The sequence below is a fragment of the Clupea harengus genome, chromosome 5 (genome assembly GCF_900700415.2).
Source record: "Clupea harengus chromosome 5, Ch_v2.0.2, whole genome shotgun sequence".
Classification (NCBI taxonomy): Eukaryota; Metazoa; Chordata; class Actinopteri; order Clupeiformes; family Clupeidae; genus Clupea; species Clupea harengus.
Window position 1 is genome coordinate 30,400,143 of NC_045156.1, and position 21,694 is coordinate 30,421,836.

The window sequence follows — 21,694 nt, forward strand, 5'->3', positions numbered from 1 at the left end:
TGGCCCAATCGTGTGTGGGATAAACGGAGGAGGAGGTTGAATGTGGAGCAAGACCACGTGTGCAAAGACCTGGGCAGACTAATGAACCAAGTACAACCAGTGAAGGAGGTGCCTCTCCAGAAACCTGACTTGGTGCTGTTCACTGATGGTTCCTCTTTAGTGGAGAATGGAGTTATATGTGCTGGATGGGCTGTGCAGTGGCAATCAGCAGTGCGGCAAGCAGGCCCCAAGTTCGAGGCCCTGCGTCTGGTTTATGGTGTGCTTGAGAGGGAGCCTGCTACAGGTAAGGAGCGTTGGCAGATGGTGGTCCCCACAAGCCTGAGGGCAGCAGTGCTACAGGCCATGCATGGGGCAGCAGGGTCAGGCCCCAGGGTCAGGGAAATGGCCTGTGTGTTGTTTGGTGTTGTCTTTGGAGTTGCACTGAAAGGACGTCTCTCTCTCTGTTCTTGGTTTTCTGAGTGAGCAACAGTTCTTCATGTGGGTCAGAGTAGGTGCTATTCTATAAATCTGCTGTTCAAACAATCTAAATGCACTTGCAATAGGCTACTAATTATCCAAAGACAGGTGTCGACGTGGATCCCATTGATCAGTTGTTGATTGGGTTGATGTTGCTTCCGCAAGGAATTGTGGGGCTGTACAATCTCCTTTCTGTTCGTAAAGGATGTCCAGTGTACCCTGTCGGCCAAGGATCCGTATTTTCCGCTGGGATCGGTATTAAAACCGGAAGTGAGTAAGTAATCCAGTTGTCTGATTGGTTCAAACTTGTCATCCCCGACAAGTGATCACACCCGTTGTGTGAAATATGCGAATGTCAGCACATTTGATTCTATAATACTATAAGAAAAGCCTGTGGTAACAGCAAGTAACGAACTAGTCAGTTGGCGAGCAACTGGATAGCTAACAAGCTAGCTAGACCTAGAGTTTAGGGGTGATGTGCTCTGAGTGCAAAAACAAGATGCAGACTATCAAATTAATTTTTACAGATGTAAATAATTATAAAGACTACTTATCAGTGCACCACATACCGCAGCAAATTACAAATGCATACATTAAACGGAATTAAGTACTCACTTCCGGTTTTAATACCGATCCCAGCGGAAATACGGATCCTTGGCCGACATACCCTATCCTAAAGGGGATACAAAAGGAAGCATTGATGTACTTTTCCTTAGCATTTAAATAATTCGACCATTTCTTATAATGGCTGTCCCTTAGATACTTCCAGGTCATTTCACTCAGTTAGGAACCTTTCAAAGCAATCCCTGGAATGTTAGCAAAAAAAAAAAAAGATGGTTGCCTTAAGCGGGAAGTGGGACTCTAGAGGGGGTATCCATGGTTACATACAACTCTTTTCTCACACCCAGCGATTTCTGATGAAGTGTACGCTTAAGGCAACCATTTTTTTTTTTTTGCTTTAGCATATAAGTAGACACATCTTTATTTCTATATTACTGGGGTTGTTTTGCTCGCACCTTATTTTCGTCTATTTTGCGGGATTTTTCTCTTTGGAACCAGGAAGTGTTAAAATGCTACCACTAAAAACTACAAACTTCCGGTGTACTTCCACAATCTATTTTCAGTGTACTCTTGTAGTTCAACAAAACACCTGTGAGGGGCGCTTCGATCTGAACCGGAATAGACAATTTAACCACTGGGAGGAGGTTATAACACACCGTATGACATCATGGCGAGTACAGGTTGAACGAGCGAGCTACTTCAGCTTATAGCAGAATCACTGTGACAAAGACAGACTGTTTGTCACAGTTCATGGTCACATGCCTGAAAAGCGCAGCGAAAATGGAATGCTCAGACGGCAGAGATGGCTACAGGGGCCGGAGTGGTTATTTTTCTGCAGCCCAGCAATCAGTTCTAGTAGCTCCGAACCAAGATGGCGGACCCATGGTGTGTGCGGAACTGGCGTCTGATTCTAACAAGGACTATCCAGAGACACTGAAAAGCGGACCGACTGAATTGAAATACAGTAGTTCTCCCTCACCATATCTGAAACCGATGGAAGACACCCCACGGCTTAACTTTCAAATCCCAAGGAAGAGCAAAGAAAAGAGAGGTTGTGCATCCCTCTCGTTTCAGTGCTGTTCGTTCTGTAAGATAGGCATTGCTAGCTGGCAACATGCTTTAGTTTTTCTCCTGAGGTCCACTGTCTGCCTGCCTGCATACTAGGATTAGACAGCCAACAAATGTTACTGTCTAAGATAGTAATTGGTTTGATCATTTCTGGCGGGACCACCCTTTGTTTTTGTTATGTAATCGGCAGAAATGCAGGTGGCGAGTCAGTAACTACCTTGGAAAGTCCGCTATCATGTAAACCTCACAATGTAGTTCACAGGTGATATCCTCGCTGCTAATGTTAAGTGTCGCGGCACTGGATCCTGAGTCTTTTATTCCTAGATAGTCATGAAATGGTAACACACGTTGAGTAAGATTTTTAGGGAATTCTTTCATATTCTCCAAATCAGTGATGGACTGTGCGCCTTGTTAGCTCAGTTTGTAGCCACACCCACTGTAAAGCAGTCATCCGTAGAGTGGACTGAGATGTATTTGACATTTCTAGCATGTGATTTGCTACACGCATCACAACAAGTTAATACTATTCTGTCAAACGGGTTTCTGTCAAATGACATTTGCCTTGGTAAATCTGAATCTGGGTTTACAGGTGTTAAATCTAACACAATTATCTTGCGGTTCGGTTGTATACGAGATGGGGTTTCATATAGTGTAGTTTCATGAAAAGTGGCCGACTTACATATAATGGTAACCTTACTAACGCAGGTACATTTTATGGTTTGGTCTGACTATGACTCCACCACCTTTAACATATTAGTTTGCTATTCTTATCTACATTTGGTTTGCAGAGGATTATAATAATGGAATGAACAGTACATTGCCACACATGGTGCGGTGCCTGTGTTGAATAGCTGTAAGATCACTGGTTATGTTTTAAGTCTTCGGATATTCACTAAGTCATATTAGAAATGTTTTGTTTACATCTGAAGAGAGGGAAACCAAGTGGCCAGTCAACTGCCCAGCAATACATTTATCATTTTGGGCAAGGTCTCAGATTATCTTCAGCCACTGCAAGATTACACAATTTGGCACATTCTGTTTGTAAAAAGAGAGTGTAAAAAGCTTTAGTGTAAACAATGCTGTAGAATAAGTGTACTTGAAATCATTTAAGTCTTATGATGTCGGCCTTCCCATTTGGCTAACATCAGGGAACACCATCACACTTTGTCAGTCCTTTCCAATCTCAGTAATTCTTCCTGTAGTCTCCAGCCGAGAACACAAGTGCACACACACACACACACACACACACACACACACACACACCACACACACACACCTACAGTGTTCCACCAGTCCACAGTGCAGCCAGTACGTGCCTCTCTGACCTTATGTCTCTCTTCCTCTCTGCCTCTCTTCCAGCTCTGTTCCAGTATGTGTCGTCAGAGTCCCGGGAGTACACGGACATATCAAAGATCATCACTTCTGGTTATAAGGACTCTTCTTCATGGGGGAGTTACCGCTACACCAAGCATTGCCTTGTTCACAGTGAACTTCAAGAGAAAGATGTGAGCCTTCCATACCTCTTAAATTGCTCAATTTTCTGTGTTTCTTTTTTTCCTTATGTATTTCTGTATTCCCTCATTCCTGATGGTATACCTAGATTGAACAGTGTTCGATTATTTGTCTGTGGTCTTTGTGAGGATTGAGGTATCAAACCCAATCACATGCTTGTTTTAATTTGGACAGTCTGCTTTGCATACATTTAATTCCAGGAAACAGTCACTTGTTGACTGGTAGATTTTGGCCATACAAATGCATAGACACTGTGCATTGTAAAAACCCTGTTATTGTAAACTTGAAAAATACGTCTGAGGGGATTTGCGAGGTGTCTGAGCCAGCTATCTAATGTACGCTACTACCCACAAGGTAAACGGCCAATGGGTTGGGCCAATCACAGCCCTGCGGCTTGCTTGCGTCGACTGGTCGGATAGTTAAAAAATTTGGGTGACGCACGCAAGAGGTGCTCGGAGGGGGTTCGCAACAACGCAAGGGGCTCTTGCGTGTCTTGCGTGTATATAAATCTGCCTTAGGAAAGATCCCTGCCGGATTCATGAAAGCCTGGAAATGTGTTTCTTAAGTCGCCAAAGTCTTCTAACTTCACCGCTGCAGAGGTGTAGGAACTGTTGCAGAGTTTAGATGTGTCCATTCTATTCAACTATAGCTATATCAACGCGATTGAGTTTAGTGCCTATTTATTTATTCATTCACTGCCGTTTGCAGTGTTCATGTAGTGCTTTTATTTATTTTAGGACATCACGATGCCTCGTAGAATCATGACTGTAAATGTGAAACTTAGTTGTTAATGATACAAATATTCTCGTATTTATTATTATTATAATTATTTAAATCTGATGATGTAGAATTGATGTGAACGAAATCACCAACGATTTCTCACAAATTCAGCCCTTAAGAACATGGGCGCACTCCAATCTGGCCTATCTACGACTGCTTTTCCACATTCTTAAATCCTGTTCTTAGCTAAGAACGAATCCCAGATACGAAAACTTTCAGAATTGTCCCCGGAACTTTGTAAGTGGAGTTAAGAAGAAATTTCTTCTTAAATTTTTCTTAACTGCGTTTGAGAATGAGGTCCAATGTAATATCCCTCACAAACCATTATTTTTACATTTAAACCAAAACTTGTTTTAGTGCTAGACTCTGCCTCTCATGAGCAAGGCCCTGATCAAGATGTCCTCTTTCAGAGAGGTGTTTGACTGTTGTCATAGTCATGTGCGCCTCTCATGAGCAAGGCCCTGATCAAGATGTCCTCTTTCAGAGAGGTGTTTGACTGTTGTCATAGCCATACCATTTCAACTGGAAATGTGAGATTCTTGTGTTGTTGCAACCAGAAGGTATTCCTATGCCTTTGTAAGAAACAAACTTTAATTTACCACGTTTGGATTGTTGTAGTTCATCGAGAAGAGACGGGAGCTGAAATTGGAGGGCCGCTCAGAAAAGGAGATGGTGGAGTCCTATTGCTTCCTCCTTTGTGAAAGCTACAAGGTAAGTGCTTTGTTGTTTGGTGAGAACCAATCTTCACCATATACAGCTGTGCTGGTGCATGTGCAAATGAGAGGCTTCTGTGGATTTTTATCTCTGATGTATTTCACAGACTGCCACAAACAGCCATCACCAGTTTTGACCATATTGCTTTTCAGCTGCAGTCCGTCTGTGACAAAGGCTTGCATGTTGGCCACAGCTGGATGAACATGCTGGGGAGTCCCTCCAAGGGTGAGAGAATGATGTCATGTAACAGGTGCTGCTGATGGTTGTCACGTGCATCATTACCCAAAATGCCGTGTGCAGTGTTTCTTGGACCTCAGGGCAGTACATATCTAGTGAATATCATTCTGTAAATTGTTAATCAGTTTATGTTCAGACATACTTCATAAGAAATGTCAATCTATACACCTGAATTTTGTCAGATTTTCCTCTTCCCACTTCTATTTCCCAGGTGTTTACTTGTGTAAGTACTCAGATTTACTCCAGATAAACCCTTCTGAGCCTGGAGCCACTGGAGAGATAATCATCTTTAAAGTGATCAAGGTAAGAATATCAACAGCAGTGTCCTTCTTGGAAAAAAAAACAAGAGCAGTAGCTCTGTTTGAAATGGTGTTATATTCCTTGTTTTGACTAATTCAAGCAGTAGCTCTTTTTGAAATGGTGTTATATTCCTAATTTTGACTAATTAAAGCCGTAGCTCTCTTTGAAATGGTGTTATATTCCTAGTTTTGACTAATTAAAGCAGGAGCTCAGTTTGAAATGGTGTTATATTCCTAGTTTTGACTAATTAAAGCAGGAGCTCTGTTTGAAATGGTGTTATATTCCTAGTTTTTACTCAATGTTTTTGTTAAATCTGTGAAAATGTTCAGAGCTCTATGGTTATGTGTTTTCAAGAAGCATTTGTATGCCCAAGTTGAACAATCCCTTAGCGCAGAGTTTGGATTTGTAGCTTGGTTGCCTTGAGCATTTTTCACTAGACAGCCAGTTGTTTTCAGCACACCAATTGCCAGACAGCTTCCTGAGTTGGCCACTTGCCTGCTAACAGTGACCATGAAAGCACCGCCCTCTTTAGCCTAGGCCTTGTAGTGGAGCGTAGTACTCTTCACCTCCGCCTGCAGGACACTCATACCTTCTCTCCGTTTACCATCTGCTCTCTTTCCATTGCTTCTTCAGCTGCCTCCTCTCCTCTCTCAAATCGGCCTCTTTTTCAACCTGTCCTCTTGACTTGTTTGACCTGGAGGTTGTGGAGGTTAAAGGCTATATGTAGCATGGAAAGATTGAAATGATTGAAAGATATCTAGGCTTCTATAAGTGTCTTCATCAACATCGATTATTATCTACACATATTTACATTAACTTAGTTGAGGCTAACAGACCCCTGTAGGTCTTCATTTAATCACTCAAGCTTTTGAGCTAGCTCCAACCATTAATATTAACTGATGGGCTTGCTACCAAAGCTGCTTGTTGCTACCAACTACAGGATGGCAATGCTTACTGTATTCAAAAATTCACTCTGAAAATTGATGCTCTGTAGAGCAAAAAATACAAGCTTTCCATTTCTCCACAAATTAAAAACTTCAACTGTCATTTTTTTAACCACTTTGAGCTTTTCTGACAGTGTGGACTATGCCTGTGACGGCCCATTGCTTTGCCTTGCTGCTTTCCCTCTAGTGACTCACTAGCACCCCTTGAGGTACAAAGTGGTATTACGAGAGGACTGCAGTCCCTGTATGATTTTGCGATCTTGCGTCTTCACAAATTCAAGGATTTACTGCAATTGCGGGTTGCAATTTTCTGTTATAACCGCAAGATTGAGATTTCCGCAATTTTTTTTTTTTCAAAGTCATGGAATTTCTGTATTATTTGCGTTTTGATTTAGTTTACCTCAATCACTGCAATATTAACAATGTTTTGAGAATTTCCACAGCTAATTCAGTTACTTTTGCCTGCAACAATCACAACAAACCCTCACAAGATCCTGGAGGGACTCTAGCTGATTAGCATGCTAACTTTAATAGATATCGGGGCAACACGGTGCATAGGCAGTTTTGACATAACGTTTTCACATTCTGTTGCTATTTCTAATTGTCAAATTCTTATTCTAAAATTCTTACATTTTGTACCTTTTTAATGTTTTCTTCAGTAGTTGCATTGTTTTGTTGTTTTTTCAGGGTAAAATGAAGAGTATCTATGATAACATGTCCAGAAGCCTAGATCCCACCCCAAAATTTGACAGCCACATTTCCAAGAACTTTTCTCGAGTGGCATCTCATCGTTCCTACAGAGCCTTCGAGCACACCCAGGTACAAAGCACACTTGCTCACAAGTCAAGAGCAGCACATATCTGTTCAGGCACATGGCCACCAACATGTGCCTGTGTCTGCATGGATCAGGTTGATGTGGTTTGTGCTGATATGAACTGTCTAGATCTGGTAAATCATTCAATGTAACATACCTCCTTTAGCTCCCTGGAGGAAGAGTATAGTACTAATATTAACATCATTTTGTTGTGGATGCTGATGTACCTTGTCTCTACAACAGCAATACTTTTACGAGTACACAGACATGATGTGCGGTCCCGACCAAGGCACATCTGTCCACATGCTGTGGTGACCTTCCAGTTCAAAGGCAAAGAAGCAGCCCCTCTTGCTAAGCCTATGCCTCTCCTCAGGTAGAACCTCCCCCATTGAACTGATAGAAAATGCTTCATTTCCAGCAAATCCTTTATTTATTCATTAATTCTTTTTCTGTGTTTGTGTTTTGGAGGTCCAACAGCTTCACTCAGGAAAAGGTATGTTTTTCCCATCTGTACTGTTTCGTAGCACGTCTGCTTGTGCTTGTGGCTATTGAACCAGATGCTAAAAAAAAACAACACAGTAGCATGTAACTAGCGCTTATGCTAAATGCCTTATCGTCTATTGAAGGGAGTCAGGAATGGGAGGAAACAAGTATGCGTAAGGGCTTGGACTGCAACCAGGGGAATATGAATGTAGGAGGTCACTGAGGTAGGAAGGGAGATCCATAGAAGAGAAGACCATGGGATAGCTTTGAAGTGAGGAGCAGTTTGTATTTATTTGAGGGTCGCTATAGTGTGTCTAACTAGATTTGGACTCAATGGCTATAGAATCAGTGGTCTTCTAGCTGTGTGTTCAGTGCATTGGTTGTATATTGTGCACGGCTATAATTGTAGCTGGCAGGCCTGCCATACTGAATTTGTTAAATCAAGTGGGTCAACCCTATTTAACAAGGTGACCAGCTGATAAAATACAATGATGCTGTTCGTCATTAAACTACCATTTTTTTTTTTTTTTCAAACACTACCTCTACTGTATTTTGGCCACCAAAACTTTTTTAAATTAGCTAACTTTATTCTAGCAGCATGTGGTCATACAGCAAACTGAATTCTCTCCAGGAGTTCAGTCAAATAGCAACACATACATTTATAAGCATCTGGTCCAATAGCCAGTGCTGTGAAGAAAATGCATCATTAGATTAAAGCTTTGTAATTTGATTGAAAATATTTGAATTCAGTTTTATTTATAGCACACCAATAGCCAATTTATATTGTCTCAAGGTGCAATATTTTGCATATACCCAGAATGTGTTTGCTTGTCTGATCCTGTAGGAAAGAGCAGCTATATTCTGTGGAGTGGCCATCTGACCAATGGTGGGAAGGATGTTTACCACGTGTCCTTCCGCTCCCTCTCCCACCCCATCCTGCCATTTAAACTGTAAGAGAACCTGGATGAAAAGCATGTCTGCACTCATTTGTGTTTCAGTGTTATTTGCCTTATAGTGTGTAGAGGATTATGGCAGTCCCAGCTAAATCCATGACTTAACATTGTACCAACTTAAACAATTTGTCTAAAAATGAGTTACCCGCCCTTTCTTTGACTGGGGAATTTGATTTGATTTGATTTGTTGTTGTTGGTTCAGGTTGGATAATAATATGGATGTTTTCTGGTTGTTGTTGTTGCGCAACAGCGTTCTGCTAAAGGGTGCTGTGTGTATTTACATTTAGTCATTTAGCAGACGCTTTTATCCAAAGCGACTTACATATGTGCGATTTACAATGTATACACATTTTACATTTACACTGATGGCACACTGCACATCAGGAGCAATTAGGGGTTCAGTGTCTTGCCCAAGGACGCTTCGACAGGGAATCGAACTAGCAACTAGCAACTAGCAACCTTCTGATTACTAACCGACTTCTCTACCTCCTGTACCACTGTCGCCCCACATATCTGTCCTTTTTCCAGTGCAGACAAAATGGAGATTGGTACGGTGATGCACCTGGAACAGGTGAAGCTGAAGATCCCCCCCGCCCTGTTCTCTTGGGATCTCTTCAGTGGGAGTCAGGAGGGTGAGACTCCACTTCTTTACCCACCTCTCAAACGATTGCTTTTCATTTGCTTTGGATTCTTTTTAGTGATGCTGGATCTTTGACCATCGCTCTCATAGCAAGCATTCATTTGGATGGTGTCTAAAGACTGAAATCTGCCTTTGCTTTGTACTAAAGACAGCTTGCTTTTCTTTTCTTTTCTTTTCAGTGTTTAAGAAAGGCTCCCACTGTTGTCTGTTTGAAGTAGTGGAAAAAAACAAATGTGGCAACAGCTTGACTGTTTTGCTCTACAAGCTTGAGCGCGAGAGACTGGTGAGTCCATTACCGTCTGCACATTCAACTAGTCATGTATCAGTCAGCATCAACACTAGGGCTGAACGATTTGGGAAAATAATCTAATTGCGATTATTTTTTACCAAAATATTGCGATTGCGATTTAATATGCGATTTTTTTTTTATCCTCTTTTTTTCCCAACAAAACGTAATGAATGATGAATGATATGACCAACACAATATTAGATACATTTAGTGTAAAATATTCTTTCCCACATTTTAAATTTTTATTTAACCGCTCATTACAGAAACAAGAACAACAAATCGGTGGCTTTGCCACTGTGCATTTAAGTAATAAAAAAAAAGTCATTTTAAGTATAAACAATAGGCATGCACTTTTTAAACACTGTGTGCAAAATGTACCATCTTAAAAAAAAATAATAAAAAAATAATAATTATTATTTTTTATTTTTTTTAGACCACGTTTTTTAATCGCGAACGTTGCGGTTAGAAAATCGCGTTCTATCATATCGCGATTCAAACGCAAATGCAATTAATCGTTCAGCCCTAATCAACACCCAGGTCATTGGGTTGGGATTGCTTTGACAGGGAGGAAAATGTTCCCCTGCATTTTACAGTTGGTTTGGGTGAATATTTATGAATAAAATACTAATGTAAATTGATCCTTTGTGTAAATGTGTGTTTTTTATCAAATGAACATTTCTCATGTCCTGCCTCTCTGCCATTGAAATGTGTTTTTTTTATCAAATGAACATTTCTCATGTCCTGCCCCTCTGCCATTGATTGTTTTTGCTCTGCAGGTCCTCGTGAATGCAGTCAGTGATCGAGGCTTCTTCTTCCTGCTGTCGTCTGCTCAGATGGCCAACCCTAGTGGTATTTATTTATACGCTTCTATGGTAGAGGTGTGTTCATCCAAACTCATGTTTGCATGTTTGCTGAATGTATGTTTTTAAGTTTTTTTTTATTATTTCTTTTTTTTTTTTAGAGAGAAGAGATGGATGGAAACAATCTCATCTCCTGGCACTTTTCATCTTCCCCGAGTCAAGAGACGTGGCCAAATATTGTAAGTAGATATGTTACCGTCAATCAGAAAGTTTCTATACAATGTGGTATATATGATTGATGTCAGAGCTGATGGTTTGTTCAGACTGGTTAGTGTATGTATTGAGATGTATATAGATGATAGATAGATAGATAGATGGATACTTTATTAATCCCGAGGGAAATTTAGGTATATGTGTGTTCAGACTGGTTACTGTATGTATTGAGATGTTTATGTTTATGTTTATGTGTTCTATGTTTGTCCAGCGCTGAAGGCCTCGTGCGCTCCCAGTCCCCTGCATGTGTCTCAGCCCCCAGACCTGCCCCAGCTCAACGTGTTCGTTCCAGCCCTTCACTTTGCTCTCAACAAGGTGCGCTGCACCCCGCAGGCCAGTCCGCCAGCCAACCCCGGCACCGCCGTGGCCCAGCAGGTCTGCGACTACCTCAGCTGGGCAGCGAGAGGGCAGGCTCTTGCCCCGCGTACATGTCGACTACGACCAGAAGCTGGACGACCGGGAGCGTCTCTTCGCTGCTCCACGGAACAAGGTCAACCTGGACGCCTACCTGCACTCCTACATCTGTTGTCCCAACCTCTACTACATCCCCGTGGCCAACGCCCAGGCCATGATGGACAGCCCACAGAAGCCGCCGGAGGAAGGCCGCCCTGCTGCCTCCAGTCGGGAGTTGGCAGCAGAAGGGTCCGGATCGGGATCGAACGGTCCTGGGGTGGACGAGGATCCAGAGAAGGTGCAGCAGCTGCTCAAACTGATCCAGATCCAGAAGCAGCAGGCAGGGAAGGGGCTGGAGGCCTCGCCAGCCGTGACGCTGAAGAGGAAATGGGAGGAGGAGGAGGAGGAAGAAGCAGCAGCAGCAGAAACAGAAACAGGAGGACAGCTTGCAAAGAAGAGTTGTGTCGACAGTGGGAAGCCAAGAGAAGGTGAGGCGCGAATGCAAGGTCTTTTAAAGGTTTGATAAAACAAGTCCGCAAGGTTGACTGAGCATCTAAAAGTAGGGCAACTTACCCAGCTGCAGGACTCTGCTGACTGTCCGATTTGTTGAAGAACTGAACTAAGATCCGCAAGGGACACCAGAAACCTCAGTCCCAGTTGTATGTATATTGCAATCATTTTGAACCCTCTGTGCAACATTCAGCCATAATGTTGAGTCGTTCAGTCTTTAAACAAGTTCTATAATTCACCCGGTTAGTTCTGGCTTCTGACACCAGCAGTGTTCTGGTGCTGATAACGGTCCACTGTTCCTGGTGTTCCTGGTGTTCCTGGTGTTCCTGGTGTTCCTGGTGTTTCAGGTGTTTCAGGTGTTTGTCTTGCTTTCTCCTCAGATGATGGTCCACCGACAGCTCCCTCACTGGCCGAGGTCATGAGTCTTGTGGGACTGTGTGACACTGACTTGAGGAAGAACAAGACTCGGGATGCATTGAAGTTAATGGAGATGCTGGACACCATCAACAAAACAGCCCCGGCGGCTGCTTCCACCGCGGGGCCCCTCGATGGGGGCATGGAGACGACGGAGGCGACAGAAGAGGGGGGGGGCGACCCCGCTACTGAAACGCTGGAGGATAGCATGCTGAAGCTCGGCCTGCCCATTAACTGCGACACCGACTTGCGCCGCAAGAATCGTGTGGACCAGGAGGAGGAGCCGGAGGGAACGGACTTTTTTGAGGTATTGAGAATGTGCAGAACTAAACGTTTACTGTTATGAATGAAATGGTGTGGACCATTGACTGTATATAGAGGTGGATGACGTAGCTCGATGACGTGACCGTTTAGACAAGAGAAATGACATGGAAAATAGGCTACTTTGTCATTGAAACACATGGGGAAAGGGTGGAGTTACACGTAGTACTGCAGCCCACCATCAGGGGGCGCTATATACCTGTGGCTGCTCCACTCTTTGGAGGTGCCCTGCGGTTGACCTCTATATACAGTCATTGTGGTGGACAAATGGAACCTTTTCATCAGCCCTTGTCCCTTGTCAGGTAAATGTGTGTCTTGAATTATCTATGTATTTTTTGCCTGTTAAACCCCACTTTGATTTTTTTGTTTGGCTATTTTATGTCATAGTTCATGATCACAGTAGATAATACATTTTCATTTTGCCCGTCATTGTCTGATGCCACTCAACTGCCAATTGAAGCTAACTCTTCTGCTTATCTGTTGTGTATCGGAGGAGTCTGTTGGAAGCTAACTCTTCTGTGTATCTTTAGGAGGAGTCTGGAAGCTAACAGCTAACTCTTCTGTGTATCTGTTGTGTTTAGGAGGAAGCTAACTCTTCTGTGGATCTGTTGTGTTTAGGAGGAGTCTGGAAGCTAACTCTTCTGTGTATCTGATGTGGAGTCTGTTGGAAGCTAACAGCTAACTCTTCTGTGTATCTGATGTGTATAGGAGGAGTCTGGAAGCTAACTCTTCTGCGTATCTGTTGTGTCTGTTGGAAGCTAACTCTTCTGTGTATCTGTTGTGTATAGGAGGAGTCTGGAAGCTAACTCTTCTGCGTATCTGTTGTGTATAGGAGGAGAAGCTAACTCTTCTGTGTATCTGATGTGTATAGGAGGAGTCTGGAAGCTAACTCTTCTGCGTATCTGTTGTGTCTGTTGGAAGCTAACTCTTCTGTGTATCTGTTGTGTATAGGAGGAGTCTGGAAGCTAACTCTTCTGCGTATCTGTTGTGTATAGGAGGAGAAGCTAACTCTTCTGTGTATCTGATGTGTATAGGAGGAGTCTGGAAGCTAACTCTTCTGCGTATCTGTTGTGTTTAGGAGAAGCTAACTCTTCTGTGTATCTGATGTGTATAGGAGGAGTCTGTTGGAAGCATGAGCAGCCTGGAGGCCTTCAGCCCTTGTTCAGACCACGGCCATCAGCGAGGGACCAACATCCTTGGGGAGAAGTCAATCCCGTGGGTTCTCATACCCATCACAGGTATTCAGATTATTAAGAGCACCGCTCAGTACCATCCAAAAGAACTATATAAGATAGTGAATTTAAATGTAATTTGCTCTCATCTAATAACTGAAAGTGGATTCTTGGGAACGTAGTCACAATTTGTCCAACTGTTGGTGAAATAAGTGAGACTGGTACTTGTGTCATACCAAGGGTGTAACCTATAGGTCAGTCTAATATTAATTAATTCTTTCATTAATCCTAAACTGCAACTGAAAATCTTTGCATTCATATTAAGCTTTGCTATTGCCATTTTAATATTTTTTTATAACCCCCCTCCACCCATATTCAGGTATTAAATCTGGAGGATACAGCCAGAGACACTGGGACAATCCACAGGACCCACGCTTACTACACTCTACGGCCGATTCACAGGAACCCTCTCGTGACACAGAACCCGTCACCACATCTGAACCAGTTGCCAGTTACCAAGAGCCTCCTCAGTCAGAGTTGGAGGAAACTCTGAACGAACCTGTTAAAGAACCTGTGAAGGAGGACAGGAATGGGAAGAGCGACCCTCAGCCTCCAGTGGAAGAGGGGGTCTCGGAGGAGAAGAACTTGACGGATGAATTGAAGTCATCGCACTGTCAGGAACAACGTATTCAACAGCAGCAGAGTGTTGTCGACAGCATTGTGAGCGAGCAGCTCAGTGACTTCTCCGCGGGGGTGACGAGCCTCCTGAAGCGGAAGCAGGTGTCCTACAGGGCTCCTCCTCCTGGCCCGCTCTCTCCTCCTCCTCCTCCCGCGGCACAGCTCAGCACACCCATGAGGCCCTTCTCTGATTACGTGGCCCTCCACCATGCTCCGGTGCCCCTGTATGGCTTCGTCAGAACCCTGCGCAATAGCCTGACTTCTTACATAGACTCCCATCTCAGCCCGTCAGTGCCTGAGATGCCGGCTCAGGCCTCCTCTGCTCTGGATACCTCGTCGCCTCCCTCTCCTCCTGCCTCCACTCCTGCTGCAGGTGTTCCAGCGCCGCCCGTCTCCTCCGCCTCACTCTGTAACTCCTCCGCCTCTGTTGTGACGACCACACCCGGCGTGAGCTCTCTCCCCATCTCACACGTCTCACCGTCCTCTCCCAGTCCCTCGCACACTAACTACCCCTCTTCCAGCCAGCCCTGTCAGCAGTCACACAAAAGTCTACCTCGCCTCGGTACCTGCAAAGAGGCCCATCTGCTACCCCAGGATCACAACCTTTGGTTGCCACGGAAATCCGAACCCAAGCCAGAGGAGCAAGGTGCTGCTGAGCTGCTGCACGCTGGCTCTGGCTCCTCTGGCTCAAGAGCTGCACGCAGTCCTCTCCCTGATAACAGTGCTCAACGTGTCCATGCAGAAGCGCCCCCTGCTGGAGGCGGGGCCACGGGGGCCACAGGGGGGGCCACAGAAGGAGAGCCCTCACCCTCTTCACTGACCAACCTGATCAACCAGCTGAATCCTGAGATGTTCAGCAACCTGGTGGAGATCATCAAGGGCGTGCGGAGGAACTCTGTTCAGTTCTACATCCACTCCAAGGAGGGCGAGGACTGTGACGTCTGCACTGACATCAAAGTAAGTATTTGGTTTTGGGTACCGCCGCCATCATACTTGTGTTTCTTATCACCCCCCCTTCCTTTTGTAATTTGGAATAATTTTTTGTTAAACCTGTTTTCTAGGACTATGCTTTGTCCTGTCTGAGATGGAATTTATATATTCATAGAGCATAAAAGAGTACTCTGTGTGTTTCTCTCCGTCATCAATAGGGGTGCAACGTGTCTGAACATTTCAGATAAAATTTTCCGGAAGGTTTTTCCATGGGATTTTGGGAATTGGAGTTTTCTTTATCCGTCGCTCTCTTTCATTCCTTTTTACTTTTTTGGGGAATGTTCAATTCTGACATGAACTTGGTATCAAGAAGTCTTGAGTCACAAGATACTGCTGCGTCTTGCGAATCCATTACGGTGGAGGAGTCTGATTTTAAGGCTCCTCTTGTCTGTCCTCTGCCATCTGATAAATATTACATTTCCCCATCACATTCCTCTCCAAACATGGACCAGATAATCTCACATAAACACATGCAACAGACTCGCCAAGATTGGTTAAATGTGGAGTGCTTAAGCAGTGGAAAATGACTGTAAACGGACCATGCGCGCACACTGAGGAAGCCGGGTGGTTTGAAATCAGAAACACATTTCTTGGACACACTACTCTACACATTTTTAAGTGTATATATACAGATTTAATTGTTGACCAATCATCATTGCTGGCCTGGTGTTTGTTTATTGCACAATATGTTTTGTACTGGTATTAAAAAAAAAACCTTAATAATGTGTATGTGTAAATGTGGCATTTTTCGTGGGATTTTTTCAATGAACAGTATAAGAATTGAACAGAAATTGGAATTTTTGCCACATGAAGAAGAATAATAATAATAATAATAATAAGACAACTTTATTTATATAGCATGAAGGCAACTGTAACTCCAATCTGTGCCGCCACAGGAGTATCTGCTGCGTCTGGGAAATGCAGAGTGTAACCCACAGCTGTTTTTGGAGGAAAATAACGATGCAGACAAACTTCTGATCATCATTCGAAATGAAGACATCGCTTCTGAAGTTCATAAGGTATGATTTCATCTAGGACCAACATTAAGGTATGCACTTCATAAGAGCATGGACTTGAGTGTGAGGTTCATTTTATACATATGCAGTTATGCTGCGTTACTGCCTCACTCTTGTTAGAAACCTCATTTCTAGGCAAAGCTAGCACTTTGGTTTGTGCTGTAAGAAACGGCATTCTTAATTTACTACTGCATATGTTGATGTGATTCTCTAAATGGTCTTAATTACTTTACTCTCTACAAATCTAATGTTAAAATGATAAACGGTGACACTTTAGTTTAGGGAACATATGTTCGCCATTAACACATAACTAATATGTGTCTGTATAAGTGCCCAACAAGGTCTGCATTGAGCATCTTTAATCATGTATTAGGCCTGTATTCACCAGTTTCTTATTCTCATTGAATAGGTAATTTATTCTTGGTAAATCCTTAATCGACTAGATGGTCACACCCGAATCTGACTGATATACAATAGGGATCAAAATAGCAAGTACTAATCCACTCTCTGAATGTTTACTCATAGTGACAGAGGATTTGGAGAACAGGTATTCCTACTGACAAACACTGTTTCATTGCTCAATGCAATGGCACAACAGGTCCAAGTAATGGTAATGGTATTCACCCAGGCTGCTAGTGGTGATTGGGAGGCAGTAGTGGTATTCACCCAGGCTGCTAGTGGTGACTGGGGGGGGGGGGGGCGCAGTAATGGTACTCACACAGGCTGCTAGTGGTGACTGAGGCAGTAATGGTACTCACACAGGCTGCTAGTGGTGACTGAGGCAGTAATGGTACTCACACAGGCTGCTAGTGGTGACTGAGGCAGTAATGGTACTCACACAGGCTGCTAGTGGTGATTGTGAGGCAGTAGTGGTATTCACCCAGGATGCTAGTGGTGAGTGGAAGGCAGGTTTCTCAAGACATACATGCATCCAAAGTACCATACCACACCCCTCCAAAGTACCATACCACACCCCTCCAAAGTACGATGCCACACCCCTCCAAAGTATCCATCCTATGTTTCCATAAGACGGAGACCGTTTCCAAAGCCTTGTTGGTTAAGTTTGTTTGTTGGTAAAGTGAGGTTTGCAGGTAGGAATACCTATTCTTTCTACAACTATTCTGCCATGATAAGTGACACATTCAGACAGTATATTAGAAGGCTATAAACTCTCTATTTTGATCCATATGTCAGTGACTTTAGGTTAATACCAACTTGTTGGTTATTAAGGATGTACTAGGAATAAATGACCTATTCAATGATAATAAGAAATTGGTGAATACAGGCCTAATAAATGATTAAAGATGCTCAATGCAGACCTTATTGGGCACTTATACAGACACATATTAGTTATGTGTTAATGGCTAGCATATGTTCCCTAAACTAAAGTTTGACCTAATGAAGCTTTACCTACTTTTTGAGAACTGTCAGAAAAGATATGGCTTAGGAGCATCTCCCTAGTACTTCAGCCCACTCTCAATTTGATTTGAAAACAATCACACACAGCTTCATTTTCGCTCCAGATGTTTTTATGAAGCTAGGGTTAGTTTAACATAGCCGTCCAGAAGAATATAAATATTACCTCCACTTTTGCTGAGGAGCTCATCACGGCCTTGGGTACTGTGTTTTAATGTATCAGATTCCTGCGCTGGTGAACATGAAGAAGTTGCCATTTGTGAGTTTTGCTGGCGTGGACAGCCTAGATGACATCAAGAATCACACTTACAACGAGCTGTTTGTGTCCGGTGGCTTTGTGGTCGCGGATGAGTTTGTGCTCGACCCAGACTTCATCACAAAAGGTGAGTGTGCATTATGTGCCTAATCATGCATCACTGACCTTTAAAAGACTGCTGACAAAAGGATGTCTCGTCCAGGTGGACTTCCTCATATCCACATCTCCCATAACTACATTCCCAGTGGGGTTAAATGATACACCACATCTCCCATATTATAACTAAGTTCCCAGTGAGGTTTGCTGTAGACCCGTTAGAATATGTTCTCATTCAAATAAAGACTGGTATTATACAAAGCAGTGTTTTGGTGACTCTGATTGATTGTGCCCCTATATAGAGAAACTGCAGAAGCTTCTGGAACACCTCCAGCAGGTGAACACCCCAGAGAGCCCATGGAGGTTGAAAGTGCACTGCAAAACTCAGAAGAGACTTCGGGAACAAAGCAGGCAGGATTTCTTACTTTTGTACTTGTGTTTCTTGATCGTTGTCTTGATTCCTAACTAAAGTTTACTGAAGGCAAACCGCTCTAGTCCTCTGAATTGTACACTACAAAGTATACTAGCTGTCCTTACAGTGATTTTAATATTTTCAAAGATGATGAGGGTTTGTGGTCTGTTTGTGGTCAGGGTGAAAGGCGAGGCTTTAGGCTTGTTAAACCTGCTGACGGCCTACCAGAAGAGGCATGTGGTGGAGTTTCTGCCCTACCACGAGTGCGACGCCCCGACTAACGCTTCAACTGACCTGGCCTGCCTGGTGAAGCTGCAAGCACAACACACCCAGCATCGACATGTCATTTTCCTCACCGGTAAGATTCCAGACGAGAAGGGTGTTGAGTACACTCATTTGATCATGAGGGGCGACAGTGGTACAGGAGGTAGAGAAGTCGTTTAGTAATCAGAAGGTTGCTAGTTCGATTCCCTGTCGAAGCGTCCTTGAACAAGACACTGAACCCCTAATTGCTCCTGATGTGCAGTGTGCCATCAGTGTAAATGTAAAATGTGTATACATTGTAAGTCGCACATATGTAAGTCGCTTTGGATAAAAGCGTCTGCTAAATGACTAAGTGTAAATGTAAATCATGTTCATCATGGGGTAAAGTATGCCACCAATAGTTGGGTCACAGTACTGCCGACTACAGAAGAAGGCACACAAAAGAAGACCCTTTTCATATAGCACACGTTACACTCCCTTTAAACACCCAATTAACATGTTTTCCTTTTTTTAGTGGTATATGATCAACTAAGAAAATGTCCCAATGTATGCACCCTCTGTGGTTTACCAGAGCGTCACTTTGGAACGCTCCAGCACTATAATGCAGGGGTTTTCAACCAGGGGTCCGTGGCCCCCTAGTGGTCCGCGACGGCATTGCAGGGGGTCCGCGACATGAGCCTATGTTGATCAGTTCACCATTGACTTTATAAAAAAAAAATATATATACCTGGGCCCGTCGACATATTTATGTCTGAATAGCCAAGTCGCATTGCCCAAAATACTGATGTAGACCCATATTCAGCAAAGAAATTACACTGACAAGTATCATAGGCAGAATATGTGTGCGGGGGGAGGGGGCGTGGCGGCGGTGGCGGTTACAAACATGAAAAAGAAGGGTACGGGACTGTAAAATGTTTTGGGAATCACTGGCACATCAGTGGGCCGCGGATTACTATAATGTATGCACTCTCATTGGTTTACCAGAGCGTCACTTTGAAACACTGCAGCACTATGCCAGTAGTGGGATCGTGATTGCCGCTATCGATGATCTCATGAACAACTTCAACAAGCTCATCGGGTTCCATGATGGCCAGCCAAAAGTACAAGTTCTGGAAAATCAGTCGCCTTGTGGAACACCATCATCAGGTAAGACCATGGCATGTTTACATAATGTCAATTTTAAAGAAGTATGTAAGGACATTATTCACTATTTATTACTTTTTGTGTGTCTGCCAGTAACGTTACCACAGCACAAGGAGAGAAGTTTGGCTCTGGCCTCTGAGGAAGAAGAGCCCGAGGTCTGGACCAACGCCGCTCCCTATGAAACCGTCCATCATTTTGCACCTCCAGACTCCAGTCAACCAACTCCAGATCAGCTCGTTCCAGAGGGTGGCAACTCCTCATCTATCAGAGCAGGATCTCAAGAACTGGACTTTGATGCCCTTCGGGCGGCCATTTCCCAGTTCAAAGCTGCCAAAGCAAGTAAAGACTGGACCACTCAAGGTCCTTTTAATCTTAATACCCACCAAAGCTTCCTCGGTGTGGGTTTGCCACCTGCACCTTGCATCAATGCTTTGGAGGGTGCCGATTCTCCAACTTCATCCTCCTTGGCTTTACATGCTAGACAGCCTTCAGAGAGTCAAGTTGGTTCCCCGCTCAAGCTCCATCATCCTACACATCGCAGAGGATCCCAGGAGGATCTCAGACTTTCTCAGCAGGTACAGGAGACTACAGTAACGACCTCCTCTTTGGATTCTAGCAGCCCTACCTCACTCGGTGGCCACACGGACACGAACTGCAGGGATTCTTCATCTGGAGTGGAGAGTGCCATGTTCTCACATTTGTTGTCTTGTGATGATAATGTGGAGCGCTTTGGCACCAGAGGCCAGAAGGACAGAACAAAAATGCCCATTTTCTCCCAAAGTGAAACGGTGTCTGGTGTGCCGCCACAGGAACACGAATCTGCGCTCCCCTCAGGGACCAGTGCCACGACCTTTGAGGGCTTAATTCAAACATCAGAAGCAAACTCCAGTAGGGCTAACCATCTGAATAGTAGCAGTGGAACAGTCTCTCACACCACAGGTGTAGAGGATGCTGAGACGGCCCCTACCCCTCTCCCTACTCCTGTGTCCAAGACCGCTTCTAATCACCAGTTGGTAAAGCCTCCTGTTCCTTCGCTCCACAGCAAGCAGCCCGAGACGCCCACATTCCTCCCTGGCCTTCTGCAACTTCCGACCGCAGCAAGCTTCAACAGAGAGAGCGCGGGGATGTGGTCGTGTCCTCAGGGACCATTAGCCATGAGCAACCGTGGGCATGACCTCAACGCTACCGCCACTGACCCCAGGGCTGCCATGATGCTCCGGCATGTGATGGGCAACACCTTTGGCAATCGTCTGGGAGGTGTGGGCCCTCACGGGGGTCTCCTGCCCATGCCCGGCGTGCCCATGGCCTGGAATGGGTATCCAAGAGGGGGTGGCTCTGTAGGCATGTGGGGAATGCAGCAAGGCCTGCAGCTGAGACAGATGCAGCAGCAAACACAGTACCTCCAGGGCCTCACCTGGAGGGGGGATTTCCCAGGGCAGGGCCGTGGCTACCGGCCATTCGGGGGGGACTATAACAGCTTTTGAGCTGTGCCACAGTGTGTGTGTGTATATAGTTATTTGTAAGTGCTTTGCAAACAAGACTTTTTTTTAATTCAGTGAAGGAAATAATAAGTAATTGCCCACTACATTTATAAGCTTCGTAAAACAATTTTTGTACAGCTTTTTGAATTGTTTGTTTCTGTGTTTTGTGTTAGGTTATCTTTGTTTGGTTATTCTGTCTAGTTTGACATATTTGTTTCAGGAACAACCATGACCCCAGTTTTTAAGACTAGGCTGTAAAAGTAATGTCATTAAAAAAAAGAAACAAAGGTTCTCCGTTTTGGATTTGT

The 21,694-nt window shown here is 44.1% G+C and overlaps 1 protein-coding gene across 1 annotated transcript; it reads left to right on the plus strand.

The window, feature by feature from the left end:
* Positions 1-1,438: 1,438 nt before the first annotated feature.
* On the plus strand, positions 1,439-21,677 carry tasora (transcription activation suppressor a). Its single transcript, XM_031568591.2, is given in 25 exon segments — positions 1,439-2,068; positions 3,445-3,590; positions 4,996-5,088; positions 5,244-5,316; positions 5,540-5,631; positions 7,260-7,391; positions 7,630-7,648; positions 7,651-7,759; positions 7,855-7,913; positions 8,714-8,819; positions 9,351-9,454; positions 9,642-9,745; positions 10,528-10,600; positions 10,713-10,790; positions 11,036-11,263; positions 11,265-11,587; positions 12,020-12,448; positions 13,577-13,700; positions 14,014-15,269; positions 16,199-16,321; positions 17,958-18,117; positions 18,389-18,497; positions 18,678-18,856; positions 19,747-19,908; positions 19,999-21,677. Coding segments are annotated over 25 exon segments (5,943 nt in total). The 5' UTR covers positions 1,439-1,797; the 3' UTR covers positions 21,390-21,677.
* The last annotated feature ends 17 nt before the right edge of the window (positions 21,678-21,694 follow it).